The sequence below is a fragment of the Ceratotherium simum genome, chromosome 9, assembly GCF_057802395.1.
Source record: "Ceratotherium simum simum isolate JZ-2026a chromosome 9, ASM5780239v1, whole genome shotgun sequence".
Taxonomy (NCBI): domain Eukaryota; kingdom Metazoa; phylum Chordata; class Mammalia; order Perissodactyla; family Rhinocerotidae; genus Ceratotherium; species Ceratotherium simum.
The window spans coordinates 40,678,173-40,702,261 of NC_141908.1; the positions used below are offsets into that span (position 1 = coordinate 40,678,173).

General features: G+C 36.9%; 1 protein-coding gene and 1 pseudogene across 2 annotated transcripts in view; both read right to left on the reverse strand.

The window, feature by feature from the left end:
• LOC101395501 (CD302 antigen) overlaps positions 1-24,089 on the reverse strand; it is a 122,595-nt gene that overhangs the window by 40,333 nt on the left and 58,173 nt on the right. For both annotated transcript variants that reach the window (XM_087435277.1, XM_087435275.1), the window contains exons 24-32: positions 21,774-21,903; positions 20,275-20,501; positions 16,003-16,168; positions 14,375-14,542; positions 13,052-13,168; positions 8,943-9,137; positions 6,121-6,347; positions 4,457-4,625; positions 23-172 (exon numbers count right to left, since the gene is read on the reverse strand). In XM_087435277.1, coding sequence (XP_087291403.1) covers positions 23-172; positions 4,457-4,625; positions 6,121-6,347; positions 8,943-9,137; positions 13,052-13,168; positions 14,375-14,542; positions 16,003-16,168; positions 20,275-20,501; positions 21,774-21,903 — 1,549 coding nt within the window. The remainder of the gene's footprint in view (positions 1-22; positions 173-4,456; positions 4,626-6,120; positions 6,348-8,942; positions 9,138-13,051; positions 13,169-14,374; positions 14,543-16,002; positions 16,169-20,274; positions 20,502-21,773; positions 21,904-24,089) is intronic.
• LOC106801531 (centrosomal protein of 57 kDa-like) lies at positions 1,067-3,644 on the reverse strand (annotated as a pseudogene).

The following is a 24,089-nucleotide window of genomic DNA, read 5'->3' on the forward strand; positions in this document are numbered from 1 at the left end:
AAATCAATGAATTTTAACTCACCAAGTTTTGAACAAAACTCTTTGGCTTCTGAGAAACTATGCAATGCCTGGTCAGACATGTAACAGTGGTCCTTGTACTGGATCCACTGTGACTCATTCCCTTTCACTGCTGGACATCTTGATGAGTGTGTATGAGAGGACATCTCTTGAGCTGTAAAAATATTAGACATAACTGTAAAAATGCATGGAAAAAATGATTGACTTTTAAAAACTCATTAAATGTCCCAATTTGAAACTGTGGTTCCTGTACGTAAGAAGCATTCAACTCAATACACACACCAGAGAAAGCTACAGCCCACACTCTAAGAGTATACATTCTAATTAGCTTTTTAGAACACCATTTTTAAAACTTAGAGGATAGAGGAAAGTATGTAGCCCTCTAAGATGGATTTAGACTAAAGTAAAAACAATTGGAAAGACAGAATAGGAAAAGAAGCAAAGATAGGCCTGTAACTACTTTGAAATAATAATTAACATTCTCTTTTTCTTTGAATTCCTTTTTATTTTGATAAAGTAAGCCTAGTTTTGCCTTGCTATATCAAGAACTACTTTAAAAAATCACACCCACAAGTGAAAATTTGGTAATTTGTTTACAAAGCACAGTATATCAGCACAGCAAAATCTGTCTCAAATAAAAAAAGACTAGGGCCGGCTCCGTGGCTTGGCGGTTGGGTGCGCGCGCTCTGATGCTGGCGGCCCGGGTTCGGATCCCGGGAGCGCCCCGAGGCACCACTTCTCCGTCCAACGCGAGGCCGAGTCCCACGTACAGCAACTAGAAGGATGTGAACCTATGACATACAACTATCTACTGGGGCTTTGGGGGGAAAAAACTGAATAAATAAAATCTTTAAAAAAAGACTAGGTGTGGCTTCTCAGCTCTTAAAAATTCCTCTGGTTTCCATTTAAACTGCTTAATTTTTAATTGTGCTGTGTTACACAAGAAGCCCATGTTCCTCAACACCTATTGTTAATTCCACAAGAAGAGAGCATGAGAACTGGAAAGTAAATTATCAGCATCCTATTGGTGAGGTACAGATAATCTGAATCAAGAATCTGACGTGGTATGGTCAGTAATCTCAACCCAAACTACTGCTTTGTATGCATTATGTACAGTTTGGGTGTCCTTCAGTAACAGAGGACTGCTTTTTTCTCTATGTCTTGGTTTGGTCGAGTTCTTCTTATTTGTGGTCCCTGTGATTCCAGAAGAATGGCTGTTGCCATTTCTTTCTTCGTGAAGGGACTGTCTGATGGCTCTTAATTCCTTCTTCTGCTATCTTCTGTTTCTCCAGCTGGGCTTGATCTTTTTAGAACTTTAGTTCTTTGATTGGCTTTTGCCTCCATTCTTCCCACTGATGCCACTAGTTTGAGCTCTCAGTCTTCCTTCAGTTTGACAGGTGATAACTCCTGGGTAAGTTTCCTAGTTGCTGATGATCAAAACATCTGCCACATTCATCTGTAAAGTCTGTAGGACTTGTGACAACTATTCATTAATGCTGCTGGTGGAGGGAGACGTTACTGGTAAGTTCTTGCTTTTACCACCTCATGAAAATAGTTGCTTTGCCAAAAATATACTGCTGACTACTCCATCATGGCACAAGGCAATGATGTGTGCTGCTTCATTAGATGCAAAACATGTTGAACACTGGCTACCAATGCATGGTTAGGACTGGTGGACTTTTCTGAATGGCTTCGCTTTTTTTTTTAATTCATCTTATACTGGGAACATATGGAGATGCCTTATCTTCAAAGTCTATTTGTTCCTAGTCCAGTCTGCAACTGGGCTGGCTTAGGCTGCATACATTTTCTTTCTTTAATGTTCTTCATGGAGTTCTGCTTCCAATTCTTGCATTTTATTTTTCTGCAAGGGCCAAGTTTGCTATATTCTTGTTCAAGAAGGTTCGATTTTTTTTATTGTGGTAAAACACATATAAAATTTACCATCATAACTATTTTTAAGTGTACAGTTCAGTGGCATTAAGTACATTCACATTATTGTGCAACCATCACCACCATCCATCTCCAGAACTTTTTCATCTTGCAGAACTGAAACTCTGTACCCATTAAATAATAACTCCCCATTCCTTTCTCTCCCCAGCAACCACCATTCTACTTTCTGTCTCTATGAATTTGACAACTCTAGGTACCTCATATATGTGGAATCACACAGTATTTGTCCTTTTGTGACTGACTTATTTCACTTAGCATAATGTATTCAAGGTTCATCCATGTTATATTATGTGTCAGAATTTCCTTCCTTTTTAAGGCTGAATAATATTCCATAGTATGTATATACCACATTTTGCTTATCCATTCATCTGTCAATGGACACTTGGGTTGCTTCTTCCTTATGGCTATTGTGAATAATGCTGCTAAGAACATGGTTGTACAATTATCTGTTCTAGTTCCTGCTTTCACTTTTTTAAATTTTAATTAATTAATTAATTTATTTTTGTGAGGAAGATCAGCCCTGAGGTAACATCCATGCCAATCCTCCTCTATTTGCTGAGGAAGACTGGCCCTGGGCTAACATCCGTGCCCATCTTCCTCTACTTTATATGGGATGCCGCCACAGCATGGCCTGACAAGCGGTGCATTGGTGTGCGCCTGGGATCTGAACCCGGGCCGCCAGCAGCGGAGCGTGCACTTAACTGCTGTGCCACAGGGCTGGCCCCTGCTATCACTTCTTTTGGGTATATGCCCAGAAATGGAATTGCTGGATCATAAGGTAATTCTACGTTAAGTATTTTGAGGAATCACCATACCATTTTCCACAGTGGCTACACACCATTTTATATTCCCACAAGCAATGCACAAGGGTTCTAATTTCTCCACATCCTCACTAACACTTGTTCTTTTCTTTTTTTGAAGGTTCAGTTTTTTAAGTTTGTTCTTATATTATTTTCCCAGGGCTGCCATAATAAATTACCACAAACTTGGTTGCTTAAAACAATAGAAATTTATTTTCTCACAGTTCTGGAGGCCAGAAGTCTCAAAATGTGTCAGCAGGGTTGGTTCTTTCTGGAGGCTCTGACGGAGAATCTGTTTCATGCCTCTCTCTTACCTTCTGGTGGTGCTGGCAATCCTTGGCTTATAGCTGCATCACTGCAATCTCTGCCTCTGTGGTCAAATGGCCTTCTTCCTCTGTGTGTCTGTGTCTCTCCTCTTATAAGGACATCAGTCATTGGATTTTAGGCCTATACTTGTATAACCCCATCTTAACTAATTACATCTGCAAAGGTCACATTCTGAGCTTCTGGGTGGACATGAATTTTGGGGGGCACTATTCAGCCCAGTACAGCACTGATTGTGTTTGATCACGTTGTCATTCTCCTTCATCCTGTAAAGTCTGTTTCTCTAACACAGGTGTCCTCTTCATTTCTACATGCTTTATTGTATTTCTCATGTATTCCAACTGATTTTCCAAAAGATTACATTTATTTTCTGTACCTAACAACTGAGATGTCAGTTCTTGATTGTGCCTTTATTTCTCATTCTTTGTATCATTCTTCCTTTCTTGTGTTTACCTGTTTCTCTAGATAAGGTTTTCACATTTTCTTCTGCCTCAGTCTGTTCAATTCTAAATGTTGAATCTTCTCTTGAGGATTCTTCAGAGCAGAGAACATGGCAAGCATTGAGAACCAGAAGCTTCAGAGACTAACGCCGCCACTATCTCTTGGCCTGCCCAGCAGCCTCTGCAGCTCCTGGGTGGTCTAGGTTCTTGTGCTCTTCCTCAGGGTTAATGCTCCAACCGCCAGGGGCGAACCCAAGTCCAGCCTCTGATGGAAGGGGCACTTTCCTTAGATTTTAAGGAAATCATGCAAGTTTGGAAAACGCTTAGTTACACCAAGTTAAGCAGATTTCTTTACTATAGAAACTCTCAGAGCCATCAATATGGTAAATCACCTGAGGTATTTCCCAGATTTATATGCCATGGAACCCTTTTTTAAAGGAACAGCTCAGCCTTCGAAAAACATTGCTAAATGAAATTAAAATTCACAAATGCTAGGGCCAGCCCAGTGGCCTAGTGGTTAAGTTTGGCGTGCTCTGCTTTGGTGGCTCCAGTTTGGTTCGTGGGCACGGACCTACACCACTCATCCAGCAGTGGCCATGCTGTGGTGGCAGTTCTCATACAAAAAGAGGAAGATCGGCAGTGGATGTTAGCTCAGCGCAAATATTCCTCAGCAAAAAAAAAAAATCACAAATTCTAGAGTAAACTACTTACCTAGTGATAGAACAATTGAGAATCTTTGGGAATAAATTCTCTGAATGGGTATGTCGAATTTGTTTTTCTTCACAAGGTATCAAAATTATTTTTACAGGACTTGTGAATAAACCTTATTTAAAATTCATTAAAAATTCCTTTGAGTATTTATTGTGTATATAAAACAAATGTCATATTTTAGTAAATATACAGTTATTCAAAATCATGTCTTACGTTTTGTAGGTTTATAACAAATAGCACCATCCTTAACAGAGTTGCATTTTTCATGGTTCCAAATTCCGTTTGGATCCAAGATAACACAATTTCCAGCAGATTTTTTATCTTTCCATGGGGTGTAGTCAAATGCACTGCCATCAGACCATTCAAAACTTGATTCACTTCCCTGTTTTAAGAATAATAGAGATAACCTGAACTCAGATGTATGACTTCAAAAAGAACATTAAGAAGAACACATATACTTTAAGAAATATGGGACTGGAGTGTTAATTATTTGCTTATAAGTGTTGTAGGTCTGGACCTATTTGTAAAATCAGAGATTTACTTTTGATGCATTGATTTGAGACATTGCTCTGGCACAATTTAAGTAGGACTTTAAATTTGAAGATAGAGTTACTATACCCTGTCTCTAGATTTATTTTTTTTAAGGATGAGTTGTATAACGCTTGAAATTAAATGACATGCAAATGGCTTCCATTTGTCACAACTGCAGATTTACAATCTCATCCTTCATATTATTCTGAATATTGTTTTTTGTGTTTTATAGTTTTTGGGCTTGTGTCTCTGACTACATTTTTTCATATTACAGAAGCCATCAAGCAGCAGGGGGCTGGAAGAGGAAAATATTTCCCAAGAAACTCATACAGGAAGATTACTTTTGATTTTTCCTTGATTTTATAATCCTAATTTGCCATTCTATATTTTATTTTCCCCACTTTGTTCTAAAGATTATTTAAATTAGGCCTTCTATTCTAATCTCAATAGATGTCTATTTTCTGTATATTAGATATTATTATAGGTACATGAATATGCTAATTAATAGGATTGAAATAGTGCACAAAAGATGAGTTTAGCAGCAGAATATTATTCTCAAATGGTGCTAATTTCTAGAGGGAATGTGGGAAGAAAATATACATTTATTAGTCCTAACATTAAGAATTTTACTTGACACTTTACATAAATTTTTGTGTTAATATTCACTATCATCCTATATTAAGGAAAATATTATCATCCCCATTTTACAGATGAGGAAATAAGCTTGCAAAGGTTAAATAACTTGCCCATCATCACCCAACATGTGAATGGAAGACCTCCCAGTAGTACTGGAACTCAGGTGTTTCTGATTCTGTGCTATTCCCTTTTCACCAGCTTTCTAATTGGTCTGCCCCAAATAGGTTACAGAGGTGTTGAGATATTTATCTACTGGGCCCTTGGGATGGCCTGGCAGTTTCTAGGGCAGCTGCAGTCCCAGCCATTTGCCCCAGTGCACTCTACAAATATAATTTTCTATTTGTTTCATGTTGTGAAAAGATAAGAAAGCACTACGCTATGCAAATTGAGTCCCAGGACTTAATCTGATGTTAGACTTTGGATTTTATTTATTTATTTTTTCCCCCCAAAGCCCCAGTAGATAGTTGTATGACATAGCTGCACATTCTTCTAGTTGCTGTATGTGGGACGCGGCCTCAGCATGACCAGAGAAGCGGTGTGTCGGTGCGCAGCCGGGATCCGAACCCGGGCCGCCAGCAGCAGAGCGCATGCACTTAACCACTAAGCCACGGGGCCGGCCCTGATGTTAGACTTTGAATTAACATTTTATGCTCAAATTTCCAACCCTCTAACATATTTGGAAAATTTCTGGAAAACAAAACAAGACTTACGTCATGACTTGAGAGCCCAACCCATAGTGGAAATCCGTCACGCTTTACGATATCTTCCAGAAAGAGCTGGCCATTTTGGTCATGAACACTTGCCAAATGACCTCCACTTTGAGAACACATGTTTAATGCTTCATACCATGTTACCTTTCTTTGAATCACATTATAAATACCATCTTCATATGGAATAAACTGTGGCAGAGTAGTATTATATTCTTCCTTGTAGTCAACTATAACATTTAAATTAAAAGTGTTAGTAATTAAATTTAAATTATTTAAAATACATATTTTGGGTAAGACTGGAATGCAATCATTTCAAAAGTTAAATAAAACTGGGTTTCCCATTAATAAGGGAGGTCAAACGCATACTTTATTTTTCTTATTGCCACGGCACATATAGTAGACTCTTAAATATTACAGTTGTCTGGTTGATTAAAAAAAGGCATAAACATCATCTTTCATTTAAGGAGCTCACATATTAATTGGGGACAGAAAACAACACCTGAAATGAGGGCAAAACAATTAACCACTAGAATATGTGTGACTAACTAGAGAAGGAGAGATTCATCTGTTAAGGGAGTCAGAAGGCCTGTTTGATAAATTAGGGCTCCAGAGATTAGGTAGGTCAATTTAGGACTAACAAGAAATAAGTAACCAGAAAGTAAGCTAAAAATAAACAAATAACAACAACAACAAAACCACAATCATGAGAGTATTTCAAAGGGACATAGGAGCCAAGTGAAAGAGTTTCCAATGGCCAAAGCTGGAACAATTTGAGCAAAATGTGAAATAATGTAGTATTTTGGATTATAATCCAAAGTATAAAATAAATAACCATAAGCCCATACTGATATAAATAAATGACTGAATAAATTTAAAAATGGGGGAGAATAGACAAATCTCCTGTGCAGTAGAATTCCAAATAATATATATAGATAACTTCCTGCTCAGGAAGGTAGAAAATAACTCTCCACGCTGCAAGTGTAGACCGAGTATAGTGACTTCCTTACAAAAAGTACGGTATAGAAAGGGGGAAAAACAGTAACTTTGCAGTGGAGAAAGCTGACAAACATTACCTAGGTTAAAATCAACAGTGATAAGTCATGTTGATAGCGTATACTCTTCATATGATGTGATGAGAAAGACACTTTACCTCTGTGGTTTTTCCCTAAACTTCAAACCCATAACCCCAGTTTAATCATGAGAAAAACAACAGCCAACCCAAACTGAGGGACATGCTATAAAATACGTGACCAGTGCTCCTCAAAACTGTCAAGGTCATCAAAAGCAAGAAAAGTCTGAGAAACTATCACAGCCAAGAGGAACCTTAAGGAGACATGATGACTAAATGTAACATGGCATCATGGATGGAATCCTGAGCAGAAAAAGGACATTAAGTAAAAACTAAGGAAATCTGAATCATGTATGGACTTTAGTGAGCAATAATCTATCAGTTTGCTTTATTAGTTGTGACAAATGTACCAGACTAATGTAAGATGTCAACAATAGGGGAAACTGGTTATGGTGTATGTGAGAACTCTCTGTACTATCTTTACAACTTTTCTGTAAATCTAAAACTATTCTAAAATGAAAAGTTTATTAAAAATGTTAAAAAAAAGGGGCTGGCCCCGTGGCTTAGCGGTTAAGTGCGCGCGCTCTGCTGCTGGCGGCCCGGGTTCTGATCCGGGCGCGCACCGACGCGCCGCTTCTCCGGCCATGCTGAGGCCGAGTCCCACATACAGCAACTAGAAGGATGTGCAACTATGACATACAACTATCTGCTGGGGCTTTGGGGAAAAAAAAAGGAGGAAGATTGGCAATAGATGTTAGCTCAGGGCAGGTCTTCCTCAGCAAAAAGAGGAGGATTAGCATGGATGTTAGCTCAGGGCTGATCTTCCTCAAAAAAAAAAAAAAATTTAAAAAAAAGGTAAAAAAAAAAAGAAAGAAGGTAGCAGACTTCTTGGTGGGAAAAAACCACAAATAAAGGTGCAAATGAGGATGGGCGTATATTGTACATGGGACAATGAAGAGATCAGTCTGACAGAAAAAGATCTTTACTGAGCTGAGAATGGGAAAAAATGGGGGCTGGGAGAAAGCCTAGAATTTTAGAATAGACCTTGGTTTCTAAAAAGTCTCAAAAGCTTACATGGACTCAAAGTAATTGATAATAGGGACTCCCTGGAGACTGCTGATGGAAATGATGCTACAGGAAGTTTTTCTGCAGCACTATGCAGGGAGAAGTTCAGCCTGGACGCCACTGTGACAGGCTCCATGTTGGCAGAGGGCTTAGAGCAGAGGGGCCATAATAACAGTTGTTAAGCTGTGAAAAATCTAAAACTGACATGCATTTAAAAATAGATTTATTTAAGGAATTAGGCAAGGTTGAGAGACATTCATTTTTAGCCTGGAATGTCAAAACTCTACCCAAACACATTTTCTTATTTATAAAAATCTTATCCATCCTTCAAGATTCAACCAAGTTCTACCTCCTCCTCAATGCATTCTTTGTTTTCATTATTCCTGTTTTCATTGATCTCTTTTGACTTCCCCCAAATTTAAGACTGTACCAACTAACCTAAGACTAACCTACATAAAACAATGATAAAGAATTTAATGCTGTCTCCCCAACTACATTTTACTTCTTGGGATCAAGGCCGTGACACCAGAGACCATATCTTTCCCTTCCTCCCTAATCTCTGCAGCACCTCTCATAGGACTGAATACAGAGGAGGTGCTCAAAAAACACAATTGCACTTCCCACTAGTGAAGCTAAAGGCTTTATTTTCTCTTTCCCAGGAGTGGAAAGTCTACATTAGCATACTTACCCATTTCAATTTTACAAGCAAGAATGCTGTGCTGGTGAAAGTAAAGTATTTCTTCAATAACATTAAAGGTTTGAATATCCCAGAAGCCGTCAGTACTCAAGCCAGCAAAAAACTTGCCATCTTTTATAGCTGGTCTTCCTTCTCTCCAGTGGGTATATGACAGCATGGTCTTATCAGACCACATAAGAGAATCATCTAGAGAAGAAACATTTTTTTCTATGCTTAGAGATAAAATCAAAACTTGAATTACAATTATGAAGTTAATATTTCAAACTCAACTAATTTTCTTCTAAAACAGTGTATGATTATGTGTATCCCTCTAAAATATTTTCTGATTATAACACTAAATCATGCTTACTTTTAATTTGGAAAGTACAAATTATAAACATGAAAATTAAAATTTACTTATAATTCCACCATTCAACTTTACATTTTGTTATTTTTTCATCAAATGTTCATTTCTCCTACATATATGTTTAATTGCAATGGAAATGAACATAATGATTTTATAAAAAATAATTAGTATATTATAAAACTAGTGACAGAAATCTCTTTTCTGGACCTGAGCCATGCACAATTGTGCACATTTATGTCAACTGATTTTTTTGTGAGGAAGATCAGCCTTGAGCTAACGTCCATGCCAATCCCCCTCTTTTTTTTCGCTGAGGAAAACCGGCCCTGGGCTAACATCCGTGCCACCTTTCTCCACTTTATATGGGACGCCGTCACAGCATAGCCTGACAAGCGGTGCATCGGTACATACCCGGGATCCAAACCTGGGCCGCCAGCAGCAGAGTGCCCGCACTTAACCACTACGCCACGAGGCCGGCCCCTGTGTCAACTGATTTTTGGTAAAGGTGCCAAGACTATTCAATGGGGAAAGAATAATTGCAGGGACAATAGGATACCTACATGCAAAAAACATGAAGTTGGACCCTTTCCTTTCATCGTACACAAAATTAACTCAAAATAGATCACAGACCTAACTGAAAGAGCTAAAACTATAAAACTCTTAAAAGACAACATAGGAGTATGTCTTCATGACCCTGGGGTAGGCAAAGCCTTCTTAGATATGCACAAGTGATAAAAGAAAAAATAGATAAATTGGGCTTCATTGAAACTGAAAAGTTTTGTGCTACAAATTATACTATCAAGAAAATTATGGAAAAAATAATTTGCAAATCATTTATTTGACAAGCGACTTACATCCAGAATATATAAAGAATGCTTACAACTCAATAATAAAAAGGACAAATAATTAAAAAATGGGCAAAGGATCTGAATAGGGATTTCTCCAAAGATGATATACAAATAGCCAACAAGCACATGAAATGATGCTTAATATCATTAATCATCAGGGAAATGAAATAAAAACCTCAATGAGATACCTCTTCATATCCACTCAGATGGCTATACTCAAAAAGACAGGTGAAAACAAGTGTTGACATAGATATGGAGAAATTGGAACCCTCAATGGAAAATGGTACAGCAGCTTTGGAAATGTCTGTCAGTTCCTCAAAGGGTTAAACAAAAGAACCAACAATTTCACTCCTGGGTAAATATGCAAGAGAAATGAAAATATATATCCACATAAAAACTTGTACATAAATGTTCATAGCAGCATTATTCATAAAATAACCATAAAAGTTAAAACAATCTAAATGCCCATCAACAGATGAATGGATAAATAAAATGTGGTATCTCCATACAATGGAATATTATTCAGCCATAAAGAGGAATGATATACTGATACATGCTACAGTGCTACATGCATAATCCTTGAAACCATTATGCTAAGTGGAATAAGCCACTCACGAAAAAATCACATATTGTATGATCTCATTTATATGAAATGTCTAGAATAAGCAATTTATAGAGAAAGAAAATAGACGAGTGGTTGCTGAGGGTCAGGAGAGGGAAGGGAATGAGGAGGTACTGCTAATAGGTATGGTGTTTCTTTCTGGGGTAGTAATAGTTGCACAATTCTGTGACTATATTAAAAGCCATTAAATTGTATACCTTAAATGGCTGAATTATATGGTAAATGAATATATCTTACTAAAATTTTTGGAAAAACAAGTTGCCAGGCTTATTAAAATTATGAATTGTGATGTCATTACTACCTACACATATCCCTTGTTGTCCTGGTTATTTCTATCTTTCACTGATTACTATCTCCCAATAATATTACTGTTACCTAAACCTCTGCCTGCAGTAATGACACACTAGAAATACTGGACATATGATTTGGTTCTTGCCTGATGCTTTATATCACCTCGTGTCTCCCAGTCCCTCTTTGCTCTCCCCAGATGCTAAAGGTATAATTTTCTGGCCAATACAATGGGCAATCTTAGAGTTGGGTATATTTCTACAGTTGCTATATGGAAGGGTCACTTTTTCACTTGGCTTGAAGTATCTTTCAGTTGACATATGGCTTCTCTTAGCAATTTCAATTCATGGCCCTACTTTTGAAAAGTCAGAACTTTTTAAAAAACAAAATCCTTTGTACCAGTGGTATATACAATTAAATATTACTTAAGAATACTGAAGTGGGCCGGCCCCGTGGCTTGGTGGTTAAGTGCGCGCGCTCTGATGCTGGCGGCCCGGGTTCGGATCCCGGGCGCGCACCGAGGCACCACTTCTCCGTCCATCCTGAGGCTGGGTCCCACATACAGCAACTAGAAGGATGTGCAGCTATGACATACGACTATCTACTGGGGCTTTGGGGGAAAAAATAAATAAATAAAATCTTTAAAAAAAAAAAAAGAATACTGAAGTAATAAAAAAACCTATAGATGTAAATTAAGCCAGTAAGAATTAGATTTAAACCAAATTTGATGATTGCTTGAAACATCTTTCTATACATTGTTCCTATGTCTATATATTGTCATAGAAATTTTGTTACTCATACATTTTATAAAAGAAGTTAAGATGATTAAAAGGAAGTCTACAGATATGAAAATGCTCTTCAGAATACAGAATACATTTTCAGTTATTTCTGATAATATAACTAACAAAGTACATCAGAGGGTACAATTGGAATCTCTAACTATACCCCCTGATCCAGTGATCTCCACTGCTCCATAGGGGACCCGTTTCCTCAGTCATTTTCAGGTAAAGTCTGGGAACTTTCCACCTAGTTTCTCTCCACTTTTTTTTTCCATTCCTAAATTTAAGGGTATTCAAGTGTCATTGGAGAAAAGACTTGGGCAACTAAGTCCTACTATGACGAACTCTTCTTCAACTAGCAACCCAAGTTTTACCTATTGCTTGATAGCTCAATTTTTGTTAACTCGTCTGCAAACCATAAACATTTAAGAAAAACATTGGCAACTCTAAGAAAGAGACAGGTTAGATAGCAAAGAGAAGGCTATTTTAAAAATGGTCAGATTTGAGTTATTTAGCTTCTTTTTCTCCCCTACCTCTGGCTATCATTGTCCTGTACCCCTTATTAAATACTTTTTTTGGGTGAATGTATGCTTTTGATGCTCTATGCCCACAGAGAGATTTTCTTTTTCCTAATTCCAAAACTTCCATGATTTTCAGGAAATCATTATTTGAGTATTTTTCTAAATTGGTCTTATTTCTTCTATTAGTAGTGTCTGTGTTTTAAAAATTTTCATAGCAATTATATCTTGGATTTGTGGTGTTTAGTCCCAATTTCAAATATTCTATCGTACTGTCAGGTTATGTGTCTCAATTTCTCTAATGTATACCTCAAGCCAACGCTATAAACACAAAAGTGCAACATTAATATAAGTATAATTCTGTTCTTCTAATCCTACATACAAGTGAGATATAAAGTAAGTATTGGAGATTTATATGGGAGTGTAGTCATTTTTAGTTAGTCTTGAATTGCTAGGAGGGAGAGTGGAGAAAGGAAATTATTTTCTACCATTTAACTATAAGCTTGGCAGTAAAGGCATTTTAACACCAGAGCAGACATAAACTGCCTAGGTATTTATACAAGTTATACTAAGTGCATAATTATAATTTTGTATATTGATAAACATAATCTTTGAAGAACTATACTTTTACAGCTTGATAAACAAGTAGTTTATAATGAAGTATGAATATAAACAGAGAAAATCAGCAGATTTACAACTTACTTTCATAAGTTATACCTAACATGACCCATGAAGCCATATCCTTGAAGTGCAGAAGTTGCTCAAGAACAAAGTTATTCTCTTTTTCATCTCGAATACTCAGAATATGTGATTTTGGATCTGTTAAATAAAAAACAGTCAGTAATTTTAATAATTACTTACCTAGAACACTATATTTTGTTTGCTAGATTTAGAAAATTTTATTTCCCAGCTTAATATACTCCAAAACTTAAACAATAGTGAAAAGTAAGAAAGACATGTAAATTAAAACTATATTGTACTAAAATGAATAGGTTAAGAAGTTTTCAAACATTTTGATGTTAAATTTGGTCTTCTAGAATAGTAGAAAACTAGTAGCTGAGTAGAGAATTTAAAACACGGATTCACTTAACTATTCTCCATTTAACACTTATTTTGAGTTGGTACAAATCCAGCTATATTAATGATACACTGTCAAAGACCACAATAAATAAAACCTCTTGGATGGGCTGTAAGACAAATCTTCCTTTTCCTTAGATTTTTTAGAGTTAAAAAAGTTTAATATTTCCCAAAGTGTGTTCGTCAGGAAATTAACAGGAGTTCCTCAGAAAAGGACTACAAGGATAAAGACTTTGCAGATATTGGTTAAACAAAGTTAAATAGTTCATTTATGACAGTATTTCTTACAGTATATGCTAATGTAACATCTAACAGGAAGCAATGGTGTGCAGTGATTCTCAACCTTGTTCTTTTTCTAAGGATCTTTTTCGTAGAACATCTCTTAAGACTAGTGTTCTACAGAGCACACTCTGGGGAATAATGGTTTGATATTTTCCACAGGAACTTTCCACAGAGTTCATAGGTCCATTGTTTAGAAGTCCCAGATCCTCAGTGGATCTCATGGGAAATATCTGAAGAGTCTTGAGAGCCAAAAGTGTGAAATATTTATTTCTTTTAAGCAGAGCCGCTTCTTTGTGGCTTTTCTAAGTTTTTGACCACTCAAACTAACCTATTTTCACTTTTCTCACAGCCTAGCTTGATTTAACATCCAGTTCTCTGCTCTTTAGTGTCATTTCTTTTCCTTTTTAAGTAGAACCTATTTTGTTTATACATGTAAAGACAGACTAGTTCTCTAACGGGTGAGGAAAGAAAGAGGTAACTCCTATACTTTCCATTTTAACTAAATGCAAATTTTAATACTTTGGCATCGATAATGGAGAAATCAGGATAATGGAGAAATTAGGAGATGACTAATTCATCTAATTAGGAATATTTATAACACACTCAGGTGAGATTTGTGTTTTAATAAGCATAATGCAATGTATAATGGCCATATAATATACTTACTCAGTTTCTGGCATTTAGAATGAGATTCGTCTTGTGTTGTTGCCGTATATCTATCCTTTGTTATCATGAAATTGTAGCAACAGTTCTGAAATGGTATCCATGGAGTGTTTAGAACAGGAGATGGACATTGAACACTGTTAACTGGTTGGACCTCTTCTTCGGTCTCATCTAGAAAAAGAATTAATGGTAAGAATTCTAATTTTGGATATAAACGTTAAATTCTGTTCATGACAATTAGACTTGATTTGTAGGAAATATTCAGGAAGCTAAGAAATAATAGCCTGGTGATGCTTGTTCTGTTTATACTCAAATATAATGTGATCTCTTAACTGGCTTTCTGTAGGAAGGAAATTATTTAACACAATTTTCTTTCCCCTGCTGTGGAGTGAGTGGAGGAATGTAAAAAATCAGGTGCTATTAGGTTAAAGGCAGTTTCTGTCTTCTTGCCTCACCGAACTTCAAATACAAGGGGCCACCTCAGAGAAACTATACAAACATATTAATAATAGGTACCTAACTGTAACTTTGAGAATTCATCTTCAAGTTGCTGGTTACTGATACCTTCTCTAATTTTAAAGGAACATTTTAATGAAATACTTGATGTTCTAAATAAGTTATTGCTTTAACCAAGGCAAATAGAAACAGTTTAAAATCTGACATGTAGAAAATCTGAATATGGCTTTTTAAAAAAATTTTATGAAGAGGCCACACATTCAAGAAGATGCAAATATAGATATGCTCTTCTCAAAGCCAGTCAAACTGATTTAGTATGTAGTAGAGACCAGTAAGTATCTCTCTCAGCTCACAGCAACTCCTTTTGTCTATGAAGTAGTGTCTTCTTTCTACCACAAACCCACAAATGTGGGCCCCTGGCAGTTGTAAAACCACTTTCGTCTGACTGGGGTAGAGATTGCATACCTGACTCAAGCTGAGTCCATCAGATTTTCTCTAAGAACTTGAAAAGTGGAATTCAGAGACATTAAATTCATCTCCAGTTACGGCTATAAGTGAAAGCTGCAGAGTGGCCATGCTTCACCATGTGCAGAGAGAAGCAGAAAGTAGATAAAGAAAAGAGTGCAGATCCACAGAGAGAAACAGAAAGGATAGGTGGAAAACAGTATTTCTGGGTTCCTGATTCCCCTTCCTCATGAGGCTCAGCTCTATACCCATTTTTGAGGATCTAACTTTCCCTTTTGGCTTAAGCTGGCTTGAGCTGGTTATTGTTACTTGCACCCAAATGAGTCTTAACGGTGACTCATAAAAGAAACGTTACTTGTCGATGATAAGAATTATAAAAGAATTCCCACAAAGATAAGTTTTCTAAAAGAATATAAACACAAAATATATGCAAAATGAGGCATATAAGATCAATTAGTCAAAAACTAAAAGGTCAATTACCATTGTCAGCTGATAAAAAGATAAAATGTGTCTAAAATAAATTAATGACAAAATATTTAATATATAATAATTCTACTTGAATATAAATTTTCACAACAAATTTTGTTGTAAAAAGGACATGATTATACTTTCTTTACAATTGCCAGATTTTACAAAAGCACTCCCCCAAAATTCCACTACTCATGAAACTGATAGCAATTTAAGAATTAAAATATTTGAAACTAGCATACTTCCTGGATAGTAGCAAATAGCACCCGGTTGATTATCACCGCAATCAGATGTTTTCCAGAATCCATCAGTATCTAATATTACACAGTCTTCAAGTTGCACATTATTTTCAGCCCAGCGACTAAATTGAACCTGTTTCCCGTCTGACCACCCAAAGTTGAGTTCATCCTGTAAGGAGCAGAAGTACATTTCAAGTGGCAATACTTCATGCTATCCCTTTTGTATTATTTTGACTCTCATGGTCAATCTAATGACTTTTAATTTTATCTTATGTTTAACACATACTTACATAGCACTTACTACGTGTCAGGCCTTGTTCTAAGTGCTTTACAAGTATTAACTTATTTAGTCCTCATAACAACCATATGAGATAGGTATTATTATTATATCCATGTTACAGATGAGGACACTGAAGGCATGTAACGTGGCAAAGTCATATAGAATATAAACTGTAGTGCTGGGATTCTAATCCAAGCCATCAGGCCCTAGAGTCCATGGTCTGAACCATTATGCTATAATGCTTCACACATAACTGGAACCATTGGTTGCTGGAAATCAGAAAGCTAGAATGGAGTGAGGACCACTGTGAGCAATGATTAAATTAGAGGCAACATGGAAAGAACAGTGGAAAGAGCAGTGGAAAGAACATGGGCTTCAGAGCTAAGCATACCTAGTTTTGAATTCTGGTTTGGTCACTTATTAGTTTTTGATTGTGAGTTTACCTCGCCAAGTTTCCCTTCCCTCATCTATTAAATAGATGTGACACTTCACCTCATGGGGCTGGGATTAATGGGGTAACACGTGTAAAACACGTAACTCAGTGGCTGGCTGGGACACAAGAAGAGCTAACATAAATGTTAGCTTCCTTCCTCTTAACCCCTCAGGCCTTGTAGATCTGTTTTCACACTTGTCTTTGGGGAGAAGTTTCCTCAATCACTATATTCTATTATGTGCTAGAAGTCTGTGAACATCTATCTCTACGTCCTAACAAGGCTGACTACCCACCTATCTTGAGAGAGGCTTTACAGAGTAGGTGCAGAAGTCCAGGGGATGGGCGTCCCATTTAAAGTAGGGGGATGGATTACAGGGTACAGACCTGTCTGAGCTTCCCCATGGTGCTGCCAGAGCACCAGGCCTTATGCACTGACTTACTGAGCTAAGCTTTCCTGAGACCCAAGGCAATTTCAGATCACTGGTTTATGTGGAACATTGGGCAAAGGCCACACACTGTCTCCCCAGTGAACCATAAATAGCAAACATGGTGAAGCCTCAACACCAGCAACGGTTTCATTCTGAACCGTTCTCCACTAGAGTCCCAGTTGTAACTTTGTGGCTGGAATCCCTAAGCCATGTGGCCTCAAATGTGGCCCTTTGCCCATGTGATGTTGCCTGTGCTCTCATCCATATTACCCTTTGCTGCACTCCCAACTAACCCAGGTCCCTGGGCCTCTGGAACTTCTATTCTTCATAGATAAATCATCCCACACCCTCTTTCTCTTTACTGAATACTAAATCTCTTTATTATGACTATAAGTATCTCTTTACTAAATTCTTGACCTCAATTGATGTTAATTAAAATCTATCTTTTCCAAGGGAATAATTTCCTTTCAGCACCCACAAGGGAAGGCTGTTTGTTTTTCCATTCTCAGATATCACAGGGGTATGAGAATGGCATAGTAGGTATTTTTATCTCCTTCAGTTATTTCCTTTGAGGTTTATGCCTTTCTTTTCTTTCTTTCTTTTTTTTTTTTTTGGTGAGGAAGATCAGCCCTGAGCTAACATCCGATGCTGATCCTCCTCTTTTTTGCCGAGGAAGATTGGCCCTGAGTTAACGTCCGTGCCCATCTTCCTCTACTTTAAATGGGACGCCGCCACAGTGTGGCGTGACAAGTGGTGCATTGGTGCACGCCCAGGATCTGAACCCACCAACCCCGGGCCGCCAAAGCGGAGCGTGCGCACTTAACCGCTTGCACCATCGGGCCGGCCCTAGGTTTATGCCTTTCTTATCACTGCAAACTCCCAGATTCCTTGCCTCTCTCTGACATTCATGGAGGACTTGGCCCCCTTGCCCCTCCTTGACATTCACTAAGGAGATGCCCCATGTCTTGCTCTGTCCTCTCGGTCCTACCACTGACTTAGAGATATCTGTTCATGTGTATGACTCATCCAGTTCCCAAGCCTTCTTGACTTCCTCTACTTCTATGTACTTTCACTTCTACGTACTTGAGTGACGCAGTGCCACAGCCACACTCTGGACTTTATATAACCCAGAACCACTGCACCGCAGACCTTGTAAACATGCCTTAGTGCACGCCAATATCATTTCCTGCATGAATTTCTACAAGAGATGCTAACTGGTCTCGTATCTCTAGACTACTCACTTCCTCCCCGACTTTCTGCCCAGTATAATTTTTCTTAAGTAAAAATCTGATATTGTTACTACCGTGTTTAAAATCTTTCAATATCTTCCCATTGCTTTCACTGTCAAATTTTATTTATTCATATCCTGTATGTTCCAAAGATTTAAGGCAGCTCATGAAGATACAGAATAAACAGCTACATAGACTATGTTAAAATAAAGAGTGAAAAGAAAAAGAGGAACATAGGTGAAGATTGAAAATAGAATAAGAAACAAGACCAAAATCATTAAGTGGGGAGAAAAGTTACAAAACAGTATGATCCTAATTATCTTAAAAATAAACACATGTACATAGAAAAGTAATTTGAAGGATATATACCAAATTATTAAACCATATTTATCACTACATACTAGGATTACAGGTGATTTTAATTTTCTTCTGTTAATTTACTATAACTTTACAAATTTCCTGCAGTGACAATATTGCTTTTGTTTCAAAAGGTTTAAGGTGATTGAAAATAGGAAATGTAATAACTTATTACCACCCTCACAAGAGACCAATGATGGGTTTCACATAATACCAAACACCAAAGAAAAAGTAAGTAAAAGCAATTTTATGAAGGAATTGATACTGTGAGGTCTAGGGGAGCAACCGCAAGCTGATGATGTGGCTTGACCTGAGGGTAACTTTAAAAATATTCAGTCCTGGAGAAACCACTCTTCAAGCAATTTCTAAATACTACTTCTTTTAATTGAGCTTCTGGTAAATGCTGGTGGTAATGAATCTAAAATCTGTCAAAGATAATGTTTACTTCTAAGTCTATTTTAAATTTTTTCATGCATTCTCCAGTTCAGCTCTGGGTTTGTGCTAGGACTAAACTGTCTTTAATCACATTTTCTCCATGCAGCCCTAAAACCATCTTGGTATATTGAGGGTTGCCCTAACGTATACATAACTTAAGGTTGCTTCATAACGCAATGGACTTTTCTCTCCTACTCTGCCAATTACCCTCTCTCTGAGAGTGGATTAGCAATATTAGTCTAGGTGACTTTTATCTAACTAGGGCTTCACCAGTCATGCATTGTGCAGACGCAGGGAGCAAAGTTCACATCACTATCTTTGTAAATGGTACCCCCTATGCAGTGCATAATGTATGCAATCTTATACACCAGCCCTATATCTTACCCTTCAATACAGCTCAGTGGGCAGTATATCAAATTATTACATAAAAGGCCTGGAAAAGAGGTAAAAATGGCCTAAATTGCTGAAAGGAATACCACAGCTTTATTAAAAAAAATTCCCTATTAATTATAGCTAAAAGCCTCAGTAGCACAAATATTCCTGTTTTTGCTACATGCAGGTAGTTCAGTGTTGGAATTAACAGGAGACTAGCATTCTTTGCTGGGGCTATGAAATGAGTGAGAAGTACCCATGACATCTATCCAGGATCAGGGTTTGAGATGTGGTGAAACAGTATTCTAAACCCTTTTTAGACTGGCTTAATTTCACTCTGCTGTTTCTCAAAGGGATAAAAAGGACTTTTCAACACCACCCACAGTGCTTCCACACATCCAACCCCTTCTGATTTTTTGATTCTTCCCTTCCTCTTTTCTTTTCATTGGCTGAGGAGACATAGCAACTCCTGATTCCAGTGTAGTCTTTGGAATAAATAAAAAGAAGTGCTCAGCTACAAATGTCCACTAGAACTTTTTCTTAATCTAAACAATAAAGCACCAGATCTTTTAACAGTGGAAAGATGACTGCCACTAAAAATTACATATTTCACGAAATTCATTCACTGGAGGAAGATTTTACCATCTCTGGTTTCTTTTAGTCCAATATGAGAGATGCTGTGTGCAATAAAAAATGTCACATTCCATCACCCAGTCCTCGAAGTTGGGACTGAAAACTTACGTCTTGGCTGGAGAGTCCAATCCACAAAGAAGAGTTATGAAGGACCGCCTGCACGGTTAGGAACGCCTGCTGGTAAGGGTGTGTGATGCTCACCAGGTGCATGTTATCTTTCTGACACTCCCTTAGAGCATCGTACCAGGTCATAGTCTTGAGGACTATTTTGTACAGATTATTTAGATACTTTACAGTTTCTGAAGTATTCTGCAAGGTCTGTCTGCCTTCAATTTCTGTGTGTAAAAGAAAAAAACCCCACAAAAACCACTCACTCTGCAAGTCGTGGGACATTTTGTTCAAATTTCTACCCATAATAATGTACTTTAGATATTACTTATATATTCATTTATTTTAGATTTTGGGTGGGAGAATGAGGTATGTCTTGCTATACACCTTAGGTAATATGTGTGAGCCACAACATTTGTTTTCTAAAATTAGAACAAAATTCTGTTTTAGTTGGTCTGCTTTAGGAAGGATAAAATCTATAAATAAAAGTGGCCTGCCATAAGATTACTATTTCAAGTTGTTGTCAAATACCTCCTTTGTTTGAATTGCTTCAAAATGAGGTGGTGTTAGGTGTTCTTTTACAAAATTTTCATCTGGGAGAGCTCCCATGAAAAGAAGTACATGGATTACCTACTTTAGGTTCTCATTATATGACAAAGTTTTTTTTTTAATCATTTGTTAAAAACTTATTTTGATCAATGAAAACAATTTAATACCTTTTTTTTTTTTTTTTGCTGAGGAAGATTCACCCTGAGCTAACATCCATTGCCAATCTTCCTCTTTTTTTTCCTCGAGGAAGATTAGCCCTGAGCTAACATCTGTGCCAATCTTCCTCTATTTTGTATCTGGGTCACCACCACAGCATGGCTGACAAGTAGGTCCACGCCTGGGATCCGAACCCATGAACCTGGGCTGCCAAAGTGGAGTGCACCAAACTTAACCACTATACCACAGGGCTGGCCCCAAATTAATACCTTTTAAAATTATCTTTTTGAAAATGATGATGATTCCTATTTTTAAGTACACATTTTATTTTTATTTGGATTACAGGAAGACATAGACAGTGATCTGTTATTAATGCTTCATATTTTTTTTTTAGTGCTAAATTTAACTGTGAATGTTTATACCAGGCTCAATTAAAAACATTAAGTTTTTTCTCCTCCTTTCCCTATGATAGAAAGTAAAATCTGAAAAATGTCAGAGTGGAAAGGAGAACAAAATTCAACCATAACTTACTATCTTAGATAACTCCTATTAACAAATGCCATCTGATACTTAATTTTGATATTTAATTATGGCAATGATATTTGAAAAAAAAAATCACATTCCGTTTGAGATAATACGACTCACTGAGCCCATATGGATTTAGCCATGCTGAAATTTTAAGGAAGCTATATGATTACAAATTAATATTAATTTGCTCATAAGATGTTTTGTGAAAAAGTACTGTACATATCAACAGCATAAAGTAGCACAGTCATCTAGATAATAATCTATACCTGGATATTTCTGACAGAGAGACAGAGTGTGGCTTTCAGTGCAGGATGTAAAATTCCATGTCCCAGTATAAGGTGACTTTTGGAAGTTGAGCATTAGAGCACAGTAGTAGTGAGAGTCTTCCTCAAACATCTAAACCCAAAAGACAAATACGTACAAATGATCATGAAATGAACAGTTTGAGGATCCTAGCAGGAGAACTTTACATTCGAAATTGGATTTTTCCCCCTGTAAAAAAATTCCATTAAGGAGCTGACCATGAAATCATTAAGAAAATCCTGATAAACTTCCAAAGCATGGGAAGAGGACAATTAACTTTAGAAATTATAAAACAAAATAGTGTCAATATTGATAAATATATCTTCAAAACAGATAAAGAAAAACTGTTAGAAATAAGACAAAAACACAATTATAGTAATATTTAACACTCTATCATTCTTGACATTTCAAGTAAGCAAAAAAAGCAATGATTATTAACTCAACTTATTAGACGTTTATAAACTTTTTATAATGGCAAACTGTGTACCACAAAATAGAGAACTCAACTCACCTGAAAGCTTTGATCCTATACTAGTCACTATAAAAACTTCCATAAATAAAAGTATCTATCTAGATTTCATACTCTGACCACAAATCAACAATACTAGACATGAAAATTTATTTGAAGTATATTGTTCCTATAGTTTCCTATATGTTTGAAACACATCACACTTAGAAAAATAAGAAAAGTAAGCTGATCCTAGGAGCTAAAAATTAAAATGCACACACACACACTACTCAATATACATTAAACTAAAAATAAAATAAAAAATTACAGGAAAGAATAATATGAGAAATATTATAAGGGCTATGAGTAAAACTTTATGTGGAGGCAAATGTGTATTATTAAATGTATTCTGTCTTTTAAAAGAAAGATGAACTAAGAATTCAATGTAGGAGATTAGGAAATCAGCAAAAATGTAACTCCAAGAAAAACAGGATAGAAAAATGTAGTGGTGTTTGTAAATATATCTCAAGCAATAGGAGTAGAGGGTGGAGAAGAGGGAGAAGAAAACCAATAGCATACACCAGTGTTTGTAAAAATCTAAATAAGAAAAAGTAAAAACAATCAAAATAAGAAATGAAGATTTAAGAAGATAATAGCATACAAAACTTTATTCTAGGGGCCGGCCCAGTGGTGCAAGCTGTTAAGTGCATGAGCTCTGCTGCAGTGGCCCTGGGTTCACTGGTTCAGATCCCGGGCGCACACCGACACACTGCTTGTTAAGCCATGCTGTGGCGGCGTCCCATATAAAGTAGAGGAAGATGGGCACAGATGTTAGCCCAGGGCCAGTCTTCCTCAGCAAAAAAAGAGGAGGATTGGCATCGGATGTTAGCTCAGGGCTGGTCTTCCTCACAAAAAACAAAACAAAACAAAACCAAAAAAAACTTTATTCTAATACATTTGAAAATCTAAATGAAATAGACAACTTTATTGAAAAATACAAATTAGCATAACTGTTATAGGGAGAAGTAGAAACACCAGGGGAGCCAGCCCTGATGGCCTAGTGGTTAAAGTGTGGTGTGCTCCGCTTTGGTAGCCTGGGTTTGGTTCCTGGGCATGGACCTACACCAGTCATCTGTCAGTGGCCATGCTATTGCAGAGGCTCATGTAGAAGAACCAGAAGGACTTATGACTAGATATACAACTATGTACTGGGGTTTTGTGGGGTAATAAAAAAGAGAGGAAGATTGGTAACAGATGTTAGCTCACGGTGAATCTTTCCCAGCAAAAAAAAAATAAAAGAAATGTACCAAGGAGTTTAGAAAAAATGGAAAATTAATAGCTCATTTTTAAAACTATGTGTCAGGTACTGTGCTAAAAGCTTTGAATGAATTGTCTTATGTAATCCTCACATCGTATTGTAGGTACAACAGTATCGGAACTTACAGATGAAAAATTGAGGCTTAAGAAAAGTTAAGCAAACTTCCAAATGCATACTGAAGGGCTAAATGGAATTTAAACTCAGACAATCTCACTCTACAGTTTAGGCCCTCAAATACTGTACCAAATCTCTTTATTATTAAAAAATGATCTTTGAAAAGAGTTCTAACATCACATGGTTTTGTGGGTAGTTCCTTTAAACTTTCAGGGAAAGATAATTTCCCAGGCTGAGTCATAGTTTCAAAACACAAAGGCAGAAAGCTACCCAGTTCATCTTAGGAAGCTGACATGATCAGAAAAAAATCTGACAATGTGGCATAAAAAATTAACTCTTATGAACAGAGATGAAAACATTCCCAAATAAAATTCTAACAATCTAATTCAGTAGAATAAT